A 12,594-nucleotide genomic window follows, 5' to 3' on the forward strand; every position below is an offset into this window, starting at 1 on the left:
GCAAGCTGTTAGCGCTGTGCTGAGCTCGAAAATAGCCTCGCGGAGGGCACTTTAATTGGATATCTCCTCTCCACCTTAGGAGGGTGTGAGAAGAAATCATTAGTCGGACAAGACTGTGTACTGAATTGAATCGCCCCCATTAAGGGAAAAATATGTATAAAAACTAAACATATATGCTGTGCTTTGTGCACCTAGAATTTGTAGCTTTAGTGACGCAATGCATCACATCGAAAATGCACACGTTAAAATGCAAATGTGCCCTCCTCAGTGATCAGCACCCTACTCTATACAATCCTGGACTGAACAATTCTATAAACAAAGCTAAAAAAATAAAATAAAAAAGACACTGCCTCACCAACACTGGAAGACAAACCTGTATAACAGGACACATTTGCGCACATTACCATGACCCATTTGAACGTTCTAAGATTAAACTTTGTCAGAACAAATCACTGACGTAACACTAGGTGGACAAACCTCATTTATGTGCTTGTAAGTTTTTATCAAGTCCACTGAAAGCTTCCGTAGAGGCGCAGCTGCTGAGTCTCGGAAGGTTAATGGAATCCGCCGCTGAAGAATGGTCATGTCTGGCAGAACCTGGGGAGCAAAGGGACAGCTTTGGGAAAAATTCTAACCAAAAACAACCCCCCACATTCCCCTCCCCCTTCAAAGCTGCTCAATTGCTCTGTTCCTCCTACTGGAAATCCATTCATCATAGACCTGCTCGGTAAAGCACAGGCCGCCCATGGTCTAGTTACCTGCTGATGATCAGCCATTGATTGGAGGCTGGAGAAAGGAGCGTGGCTGTGCTGGCTCGACATGCTTGCCTCAGTGGGGACAAAAGCAAAAGGGGCAGCCAGACAGAAAGAGGAGGAGGACGTGCATCCTGTACTGCTGCCACCTGTAACACACAAACAAAGAATAGCAGCAATAAGTATCAAACTGAAAATTCTTTTTATTAGTTGTGAAGGAAATGATGCCGGTATTTACATTTCAATTACTAAGCAAACACACAATGAGATGGTCCAGATAGTTTAGGCTATAGGTAATGCCAAGTCTTGCTTTAGAAATACAAAATGAAATATTAATGGACTCAAAAATACTTTACTCAGTCTTTTACCATTTCAGTCATTTAGCCACCAAGTGATTGTATATAAAACTGACACATTCTACATGTTACTAATACACAGCAATAGAGGAGGGGGGGGGGGATAGACAGATGGGATACACTTATACACAAGGATACGACAGCTTACACAGTATCCATAGCAAGAACTATTATTACAAGGAAATGTACTGTTAAAAATGCTGGAAGACAATATGAAAGCTTTTACACAAAGTCCAGAGCATTCCGTTCCCAGTACAGCAATGTAGCTCCAGGGATGTGTCACTGCAGCCAATGCCCAGCACATAGTCACACAATGCTGTTACCACAGGCCGGCACTAGTAAGGTAGGACGGTGCAAGGCGAAATAAATACTCTAGTGGTGGATTTATTATAGTGCAGCCAATGCCCAGCACATAGTCACACAATGCTGTTACCACAGGCCGGCACTAGTAAGGTAGGACGGTGCAAGGAGAAATAAATACTCTAGTGGTGGATTTATTATAGTGCAGCCAATGCCCAGCACATAGTCACACTAAGCTGTTACCGCAGGCCGGCACTAGTGAGGTAGGAGGACGGTGCAAGGAGAAATAAATACTCTAGTGGTGGATTTATTATAGTGCGGCCAATGCCCAGCACATAGTCACACAATGCTGTTACCGCAGGCCGGCACTAGTGAGGTAGGACGGTGCAAGGAGAAATAAATACTCTAGTGGTGGATTTATTATAGTGCAGCCATTGGAATTGCTTCAAGCCCTCACCTCAGGAGCTACATCGCCGCACTGGGAACTGAACTGACCCCAACATGACCCAAAGCTTCCAAAAAGTTATGCTGGTTACGTACTGGATGATAGATCATTAATGTCGCTCACAAACATACTGTACCAAGTCCGCCGTGCGTCACGGCAAAAGCAATATATTTGAAAAATATAGTGAATACCAGTACCATACAATATATTTCGCCTGTGTGTACCAATCCATATGCTGCCAAGCAGGAACCAGTGAGGAGGTTACAATTGGTTCCCGTGACCAGACATATCGGTCAGCCGATTGGTAAAGTGCGTACTCACAGCCACACACTTACCAAATCGGTCGGCCGACCCATTGGTTATGTTTCTCCCAGGTTTTCTGCGATTAAGGGGAAAACTGAAAATCAAAATAAATATATTTTGCATTATGGTAAAAGTGGATGGAAAATCCCCTATATCAACACCTCTGATCGCACAGAGCAAAAAAATCCCAGGGACCCCTCACTTTGGAAAAATTGGGGTACTACTCCACTGTTTTTGGGTCCCAACACATTATGGGGGGTGAGGGCAGGCAGCAGTTGGGACAGCGCTGGGGGCAGATAGCTGTTGGAGTACAGGGGAGTTAAGGGCAAGCAGCAGTTGGGGGTAAAGGCAGGAAGGACTTGGAGTAGAATGGTGCTAAAGCGGAGTTAGGGCAGGCAGAGCTGGGGGTAGGGAGAGGTAAGGGCAGGCAGAGCTGGGGGTAGGGAGAGGTAAGGGCAGGCAGAGCTGGGGGTAGGGAGAGGTAAGGGCAAGCAGCAGTTGCGACAGTGCTGGGGGCAAGGAGGGGACTAGGGTTAGGTAGTGCTGGGGGTAGGAAGGGGGAAAGGGTGAATAGCAGCTGGGGCTGTACTGGGGGCAAGGAAGAGGTTAGAGGCAGGAAGTACTAAGGGTAGGGAGGGGGCAAGGGTAGATAGCTGGGGTAGTTTGGGGGCAAGGTGTTTATGCTGTTCAGTATCAGTCCTGACAGCTGCACAATACCACTAAGGTAAATCCAGTATCCCTGCCTATAGTGATGTGTATTTATTATGGTAAGGGGGTAACATGACCTGTGGGGCGATTACAAAGTTTGTTTGGGGTTTTGCTTAGTATTAGAGGATCACTATAGACCAGGACAGCTGGAGAATGGAGTGCTAGCTCTGTAGCTCACAGCAGGTACAGGTGTCTCAGAGGAATAGCAGCATCGCGTTTATTGCTCTTCTGTACTTTTTACAAGTGCAGCAAATATCTAAAAATAATTCAACATTGAAAAACTGCTTTATATAAATACAGAAGCCCTATGGTGGGATTATTACCCCGTGATAAACATATAATCCTTAATCCCCTGCCCAGAATAAGTGCCAGAAATGCTGTCTAAAACCCCCCTACTGCAGTAACCAGAAAGAACCCCCCAGGGGTCAACACTGCGCACACAGCAATCACTGAGCGCTGCCCCCTACCTACACATGTATGGGGGGGGTGAAGAAAAAGGCGGGGCGCATCCCCTCCTCTTACCCACCTTGCCTGGAGCCCATCACCCCTCTACCATACTATCGGGGGCACCAGTTCATGATCCCCCACAATGCACAAAGCCACTTTCTGCACACAGATACACAAGACACATACATACTGCACAAGCACTGATCACAAGAGCTGGCAATCTACCTCCCTGTGACAGGGAGGTAGATTGCCAGCTCTTGTGATCAGTGCCTGTGCAGTATGTACGTGTCCTGTCCCCCAGCTCTCCTCACATGCACACCAGCACTGTACTATCAGCATACACACTGTTACTAATGTAGCCACCATCATTACTCACCAACAGGATGTGCTGCCAGTCTGCAGAGAAAGAAAGCCCGCGGTGAGGAGGGGGGGGTGCACGGAGCAGAGGTGGCAGGTTCAGTAGAAGTGGCTAAGATTGCGGAGGGAGGATCAGGGAGAGGCTGCAGAAGGCGCCGGCGGAAACGGGGATTCTGGGAGCTGTGGTTCTCACATCCATCTCCAGCCAGCCGGTCTGTGCCCGGGGGGTGGGGGGAGGTTGGGGGGGGGGGGGGGGGGGAGACGCTTCCAGCAGCAATAGGTTGATGAGAATCTGCCAGCGGCAATTGGTTGAGAAGATCTGCCTCCGGTGGTGATGATTGGCTGCTGCGGCACTGCACACCACGCGTCCTGCAGGACCCGCTCAGTTTTAAAAGCTGGGTACAACTTCCTGTAGCACGTACAAATGTGATATAGCGCGTATTTTGCTTCACTAAACCAGCTGACGCAGTCCTCTTCCAATCACACAAAACAAGCCACAGAGAAGCTGGAAGCAGGCGCTGACCAGCACTCCAAATGGGCGGATATCATTACATTGTTCCACCTGCAGACTTGGTCTATGCAGGATGAGTAACAAAAAACAAATCTCAATTCTTTCCATTGAGCATATGCAATCTGATTATCCTCCATATTTACCTTTGTGCACAAGTTTATCAGGGTGTTTACAGTGCATTCTTAAAAATTACAGTTATGATAGACTTATCTTGATAACTCATTTTCGTCAAGGTCCATAGGGTCCACAGGGATACCATGGGGATGTGGTTGGAGAGATCCAGGCACCAAACAGTTAAGCTTTCAGCTCCCATGATGCCTCGGGTCATCCTCCATACATACCCCACCCCTAGCCCCACAGGCTTTCAGTTTTGTTAACAAGCCTCAAGGCAGGAGAAGGATAGAGGAGAAGGAAGAGCAAACCGATCGTACACCTGAACACACTTGCACAAGATGAGGGAATCTGTGACGGAAAGAAAAAAAATGAGATATGGTAAGAACTTACCCTTGTTATCTCTATTTCTACGAAGTCCATAGGGTTCCACAGGATACCTTGGGGTATAGGTGTGACGTCAGTCGCAGGGCACCAAAGAGTTAAGCTTTCAGCCTCCCAGGATGCACTAGGTCCCCCTCCTATACCCCGCCCCCGGGCCAAGGCACCTCAGTTAGTTACCAAGCCATAGGCCGGAGGAGGAGAAGGAAGAGAGAGAACAAAGATCTGGACACATACAAGAATCACATTCTCACCAGAGGGAGACGGAAAACCGGTGACCAGAGCAAAGCCCATCTGCAGCACAGGTGCGACAGGGCGGGAGTCCTGTGGAACCCTATGGACTTCGTAGAAATAGAGATAACAAGGGTAAGTTCTTACCATATCTCATATTTTCTACTTCAGGGTCCATAGGGTATCCACAGGATACCTTGGGGATGTCCCAAAGCAGTATCCTTTAAGGGTGGGGACGCTCCTGTGCTGAAAGGAGAATCCGCCGCCCGAAGGAAGCATCCTGAGAGGCGAAGGTGTGAAACTTGTAATACCTCACGAAGGTATGGACAGAAGACCACGTAGCAGCCTTGCAGATCTGAACTGCCGAGGCACCACGTCGAGCTGCCCACGAAGGACCCACAGACCTAGTGGAATGAGCCTTCAGAGAAGGAGGGACCGGTAGGCCTTCATGAAGATAAGCTTCAGAAATAGCCATACGGATCCAGGCTGCAAAAGTTTGCTTTGAAGCAGGCCAACCCTTTTTACGGAAGCCAAAGAGGACAAACAAAGCGTCCGACTTCCTAAACGAAGAAGTGCGGTCAACATAAGTCCTTAAGGCCCGCACAACATCCAAAGAGGCCTCACCCACGGAAAGACCCGGTGAGTTAAAGGCCGGAACAACTATTTCCTCGTTAATATGAAACTGGGAAACAACTTTGGGAAGAAACTCGGGCCGAGTGCGGAGCACTGCCCTGTTCCCATAAAAAACCAAGAAAGGGGGTCTACAAGAAAGAGCCCCTAACTCAGAAACACGTCTGGCCGAAGCAATGGCCAGAAGGAAAACAGTCTTAGCTGTTAGCCATTTAAGATCCACTGAGCCCAGTGGTTCAAACGGCGGTCCTTGGAGAGCCCTCAGGACCACAGCCAAATCCCAAGGCGCCACAGGTGGAACAAAGGGCGGCTGAATGCGGAGAACACCCTGCATAAAGGTGCGCACATCCGGGATTGTAGCAATCCTACGGTGAAACCAGACAGATAGGGCCGAAACCTGTACCTTCAAAGAAGCAAGGCGAAGCCCATGATCTAGTCCCGCTTGCAGGAAGGCGAGAATCCGAGACAGACGAAACTCCCGCGGTGCATAACCTCTCGGTCGACACCACTGGAAGAACGTATGCCACACGCGATGGTATATCCTCGCGGAAGACGGTTTCCGAGCTCGTAACATGGTACGCACCACAGAGCTGGAAAACCCCCGGGACCTCAGCATGGCCGTCTCAACAGCCACGCCGTCAAAGACAGCCGAGTCAGGTCCGGGTGAAGGCAAGGACCCTGAGACAGAAGGTCCGGTCGTAGCGGCAACCGCAGAGGAATGTCCACGGACAGACCCTGAAGGTCTGAGAACCAGTGCCGTCTGGGCCACGCGGGAGCTATCAACAGGAGCGTCCCTCCTTCCTGTTTGAATTTCCGGATTACCCGTGGAAGAAGGGAGACCGGAGGGAACAGGTATGCGAACCGGAACGTCCACCGGACGGACAGAGCATCCACCAGAGACGCCCCTTCGTCTCTTGTGCGAGACCCGTACACCGGCAACTTGTTGTTGTGCCGGGACGCCATGAGGTCGATTTCTGGAAGACCCCACCTGTCCACCAGTAGTTGAAAAACGTCCGGGTGCAGGGACCATTCCCCCGGATGAACGTCCTGGCGACTTAGAAAGTCCGCCTCCCAATTGAGCACTCCCGGGATGAAGACCGCTGATATAGCCGGAAGATTGCGCTCCGCCCAAACCAGGATCCGAGAGACCTCTACGAGAGCCGCCCGACTGCGAGTTCCTCCTTGCCTGTTTATGTAGGCCACGGTGGTAGCGTTGTCCGACTGGACCTGCACCGGGCGACCCTGGAGAAACCGCTGTGCCTGCTGGAGAGCATTGAAGACCGCACGGAGTTCCAAGATATTTATTGGAAGCTCCGCTTCTGTCGGCGTCCACCTGCCCTGGAACAAGTGTGGACCCGAAACTGCTCCCCAGCCCCGAAGACTGGCGTCCGTTGTCAACAGGACCCAATTTGGAACCCAGAACGGACGTCCCTTGTTGAGGTGGGTCGTCTGTAACCACCACGTAAGGGACAGGCGAACCTCCTGGGTGAGCACAATCGTCTGGGACTTCAGAGACTGAGGCAGCCCGTTCCACTTGGACAGGATCAGGTGCTGCAGAGGTCTGGAGTGAAACTGGGCGTATTCCACCATGTCGAACACCGACACCATGGAGCCCAGTAACCTCATCGCCGAGTGTAAGGACACCCGGCGGCTGTGCAGACAACTGCGCACCCTTGACTGTAAAGCAGAGATCTTGTCCTCCGTCACGAAGATCCTTTGCTGTCCCGAGTCCAATAAGGCTCCAAGATGCAGAATCCTCCGAGACGGGATTAGAGTGGACTTCTGCCAGTTGATTAGCCAGCCGTGCCGTTGCAGCAGTGCAATGGTCAGGTCCAAGTGGCGTAACAGGAGCTCTGGAGATCCTGCCACCAATAACAGGTCGTCCAAATACGGCAACATGCGGACTCCCTGCAGCCGCAGAGAAGCCGCCATGACCGCCATCACCTTGGTGAAAACACGTGGTGCTGTTGCCAGGCCAAAAGGTAACGTCCGAAACTGGAAGTGGTCGCTGCTGATTGCAAACCTGAGGAACTGTTGATGGCGCCAAAGAATAGGGACATGCAGGTAAGCGTCCTGTATGTCCAATGACACCAAGTAGTCCCCAGGTTCCAGCGCCAGAATGATGGACCGTAGGGTCTCCATCCGAAACTTCGGGACCCGCAAAGACTTGTTGAGTGCTTTGAGGTTGAGAATCGGACGATATGACCCATTGGGTTTCTGTACCAAAAATAGATTTGAATAGAAACCCTGGCCCCTCTGGGAGAATGGAACCGCCACTATAACTCCAGCCTGGAGCATAGTGTGCAATACCTTCCGCAGCTCTGTAGCCTTGTTCCGGTCTGATGGGAGACCCGTGGTGAAGAAGCGAGCCGGGGGTCTGTGCCGGAAGGAGAGGGCGTATCCGTGGGAAACCACCTCCAGAACCCAAGTGTCTGTCGTAGTGGTCGACCAACACTGGGCGAACTGTAGCAGGCGGCCTCCCACCCTGGGATCCCCCAAAGGGAGGCCCGGACCGTCAGGCCGCAGGCTTGTCATCTGGCTTGGGGGCCGGACGTCTGGTACTCCATGCCTGCTTCCGGGGCTTGACCGATTTCTTAGGGCCAGCCTGTCGAGGAAACGACTGTGGTTTGGGCCTGCCCTGGGCCCTAGATGACCGAAAGGACGATGGTCCCGAACCAGAAGGAGCAGCGGCCGACGGGAGACAGGCAGATTTGGCTGCCGCCAGCGTGGCCACAATCTTATCCAGATCCGGACCGAAGAGAACTTCTCCGGTAAACGGCAACGCTTCCAGACCTTTCTTGGAATCTGCGTCCGCCTTCCAGGATCGCAGCCACAAGGTGCGACGAGCAGCTACCGCTGCTGAAGAAATTCTAGACACCAGAGTACTAATGTCTAGAGCCGCCTCGTTGATGTAGGTGGCCGAATCACGGAGATTGCCAATCAACTCCGCCTGATCGGCCGGACAGTCGGATTCAAAAGAAGCCTCTAATGAATCCGCCCAGCGCTCCATCGCTCTGGCAACCCAGCAAATGGCCATAGCCGGCCGTGCTGCCCCCCCCTGCAAGGGAATAAGCGGACTTCAGGCAGATTTCTACCTTGCGGTCCGTAGCATCCTTAAGGGAGGACATGGATGGCATCGGCAATGTGGCACTACGGACAAGACGGGTCACGTGAGAATCCACCTGTGGAGGGGATTCCCACTTAGCAAAATAATTATCCGCGAACGGATAAGCCACCGCCAGGCGTCTCTGCGGCTGGTATCTTTTGCCAGGTTGTTTCCACGCCTCCTCTAAATGGTCCACCAACTGACCCGAAAGAGGAAAGACTGTGGCATCGCCCTTCACATCTTTGAAAAAGGCATACTTAGATTTAGCCGCTGGGGGAACTTCGTCCTCAATCACCAAGGCTGTGCGGACCGCCCGAATAAGTCCAGGAATATATACTTTGGACTTAGCATCAGCGTCCTTAGTATGGAGAGGTTCCTGATCGTAAGGATCAAGAATCTCCCCATCATCAGACGTCCCTTCGTCATCCTCATAAGGAGCGGACAGAGACGCCACCGGCCTTTTATGAGGCCGCATCACAGACTCCCCTTGCAACACATCCGACAAGTGCTGTACAGAACTCGTCAGGGAGTTAACCCACGCTGGCTCCTGAGAACCCGGGAGCGGGGAAATAGGGAGACTGTGGGGTACCACCAATTGTCGTGGGAACCCCTGCATGGGTGACGACACCACAGACTGCTGGGACAAACCCATCGGAGTAAACGCGGGCTGCGGAGCTAACTGGCCCACTAAAGCTGTTAACGCCTGAGCGAAACAAGCCCAGGGCGGCTCCTGTACCGGTGCTGTAACCGTAATAGGCCGCGCCATGGACAAACACTGCCGGCAAAGGCCCTCCGCGCTACCCTCCCCCTCCGCTAACGGTACTTTGCACGTGGTACACTGTAGCCGGAGGGGAAAATCACTTTCAGACATGATGGCACCACGTATGTGACCTCTCTCACCAATTAAGTATTAAATAGGCGAGAGACCACCCTGCAGCACCGCACCGCAAGGGCTTTAGCAGAAGAACAGGGACAGTAATAAAGCTGACAGTTTAGAGAAGAAAAGTTACAGGCAGCAGCGCTAGCACAGTCACATACAATGCAGAAAAATAACAATTCCTGCACTAACAGCGCTGATCACTCAACTACACAGACACAGGGCCTGGTAGGACACAGCGCTGCATACACAGACCTGACCACAGCGGAGGAGAGGTATGCGGGGGGACCCAGACCACGATGCTTCCGTCCAGCGCTTCCAGCAGCGTTCACCATGCGTTCTGGAGAAGATGGCCGCCGAGGAGCAGAGAGGAGGCTGGCCTGGGGGAGGAGCGCTGCCACAGGACCCGTCGGCAGCATGCAGAGAGGGCTGTGTGCAGCGGGGGAGGCGCCGGCTGTGAGACAGGGAAGGCGCGCTCCCCTGGCATGCATTTAACCCCTGGGACGCCGCAGCGCTACCGCTCTGCTGCGGTCCGCTGTCCCAGGGGGTAGTGGAAGCGCAGGTTGGTCGCCTGGCTCCACGCTGCAGCCAGTCCCCAGGGAGCCCCCTGCCTGGGGACTTAGGACCATGTGATCAGCGGGGACCCACCGCGGGACCCCGCTGCTTACCTCTGTCCCCCTTGAATCCGGCCATGGTCCGGAGCATCTGGGGTCACCGCTAGCTGTGACCCCAGACGCCCACCAGCATCCCCGGATCAGTACCGGCGTTCTGGTACCGGCGGGGTGTAGGGAAGACAGCATGGACGTCAGGACTGACTGTCCATGCTGTTCATCCAGATGTGCAGCCACAGCTGCATGAAGAATAAGCTTCAGGGGCTCTTCTAGCCCCCACTCCAACAGGTGCACCCGACTCCGGCCGGGCACCAAACTAAACTGAGGTGCCTTGGCCCGGGGGCGGGGTATAGGAGGGGGACCTAGTGCATCCTGGGAGGCTGAAAGCTTAACTCTTTGGTGCCCTGCGACTGACGTCACACCTATACCCCAAGGTATCCTGTGGATACCCTATGGACCCTGAAGTAGAAATGACCAATGCGCACCAGGTGCATCAGGGTGGGTGCCCTGTGGAACTCTAAGAAAAGGAGTTATCAAGGTAGGTTTACCATAACTCTAATTTTCTTCTTCTTCAGGGTCCATAGGGATCCACAGGGATACCATGAGGATGTCCTAAAGCAGTACCCCCTAGGTGGGGGACGCTCCTGAGCAGTAAGGAGAAATCGTCGTCTAAAGGATGCATCCTGAGGCACAAAAGTAACAAAGGCATAGAACCTAAGAAAGTGTGGACAGAAGACCACGTGGCTGCCTTGCACAATTGCTCAGCAGAGGCTAAATGCCCATGATGACCCTACAGACTGAGCAGAATATGCTGTCACAGTGTTTGGGACAGGGGGATCAGCTGTGTGTACACCTGAGAGAGAGTCATGCGTAGCCACCTCGCCAGAGTCTGCTTATTAGCTGGCCATAATACTTTGTGAAAACCATATAATACAAAAAGAGCATCTGAATTTCTAACAGTTTGTACACTCCATATAGGTACGGAGAGCACAAACTACATCCAGGGAGGCTTCACCTACAGAAAGGTCTGGAGCCTGAAAGCTGGAACTACAATTTCTTCATGTACATGAAAATGGGACACGACCTTAGGAAGGTAACCCTCCGCATGTACGAAGAACCGCTCTATAGTGGTGTAAAATAAAAAATGGAAAGCGACAATAGAGCGCTGCCAAATCAGAGACTCTGCCAGCAGAAGAAATAGTGAGGAGAAAAAGTGTCTTCGTTGTCAACCATTTCTAATCTACAGAGTCCAGAGGTTCAAATGGGAAAGTTTGTAGTCCCTTAAGAACCAAAGACAAATACAATGGTGCTACTGGTGGAACAAGAGGAGGCTGAACTCGCAGAACTCTAACATCTGATAATGAGGCAATCTTCTTCTGGATCCAGACTGACAGTACAGAAACCTGCACTCTGATAGTGGCCAGGCGGAGACCGCTGTCTAACCCAGCCTGGAGAAAAGCCATTACCCTGGAAATCCTAAACACCATAGCATCATATTTTCTGTGGAAACACCATTGACCAAAAGAATGCCAAACTGTAATAGATGTGGGCAGAAACAGGCTTCCGTGCCCCAAGCATCGTCTGAATTACAGAACTGGAAAAACCTTTGCTATTAATATGGAAGACTCAAGAGCCACGCCGCCAAAGCCAGACGAGGTAAGTCCAGATGCCGGCAGGGACAATGCATTAGCAGATCCTGCCATAGAAGAGGAGGATATGGACTGTCTATGTATAGATTCTGTATGTCTGAACAATGTAGTCTGGGCTAAGCCGGAGTGACCAGAATTACCGTTCTGCCTTCCTGCTTGAAGTTTCTGAGAACTCTTGGGAGGGCAGAAATCCGAGGAAAGATACACACCGACTTGAAGTCCCATCTTACTGCCAGTGCATCCACAAATACTGCTGAGGGTTCTCTAGTCCTGGACCAGTGTACCTGGGGACCTTGTGGTTGTGACGCAAGGCCATGAGTTCTCTCTCTGGTAGACCCCATTTGTTTGCCAGGAGCTGAAACACTCCCGGATGGAGAGACCACTCTCCGGCGTGTATGCCCTGGTGACTTAGGAAGTCTGCTTCCCAATTGAGTACTCCCGATGTGAATATTGCCGAGATGGCCAGAAGAGGACATTCTGCCCAAATCAGAACCTTTGTCACTTCTTTCATGGCTGCGTAACTTCTTGTGCCTCCCTGATGGTTGAGATAGGCCATTGTAGTCGTGTTGTTGGACTGGATCTGGACCGGCCTTCCTGGAGCAGGTCCTGTGCCATGACAAGTGCTTTGTATACTGCTCAAAGCTCCAGAATGTTTATTGGCAGAAGACTTTCCTCATTTGTCCATCTTCCCTAAAAGGTGTGATGACCGAAAAGAAACCTGTCTAGACTTAATTGTAGCTGTAGATGGCAGACCTGCTGACTTTGAAGCCGCCAGAGTAGTTATTTTATCTAACTTTGCTCCAAAAAGTACCTTTCTAT

The 12,594-nt window shown here is 51.7% G+C and overlaps 1 protein-coding gene across 2 annotated transcripts in view; it reads right to left on the reverse strand.

The window, feature by feature from the left end:
* LOC148473237 (dual specificity tyrosine-phosphorylation-regulated kinase 1B-like) overlaps nt 1-12,594 on the reverse strand; it is a 143,643-nt gene that overhangs the window by 42,027 nt on the left and 89,022 nt on the right. For both annotated transcript variants that reach the window (XM_088459919.1, XM_088459918.1), the window contains exons 2-3: nt 759-901; nt 478-597 (exon numbers count right to left, since the gene is read on the reverse strand). In XM_088459919.1, coding sequence (XP_088316045.1) covers nt 478-597; nt 759-821 — 183 coding nt within the window. In that variant the 5' untranslated portion in view covers nt 822-901. The remainder of the gene's footprint in view (nt 1-477; nt 598-758; nt 902-12,594) is intronic.

Source organism: Taudactylus pleione, unplaced genomic scaffold (genome assembly GCF_031769625.1).
Source record: "Taudactylus pleione unplaced genomic scaffold, aTauple2 ptg000952l, whole genome shotgun sequence".
Lineage (NCBI taxonomy): Eukaryota > Metazoa > Chordata > Amphibia > Anura > Myobatrachidae > Taudactylus > Taudactylus pleione.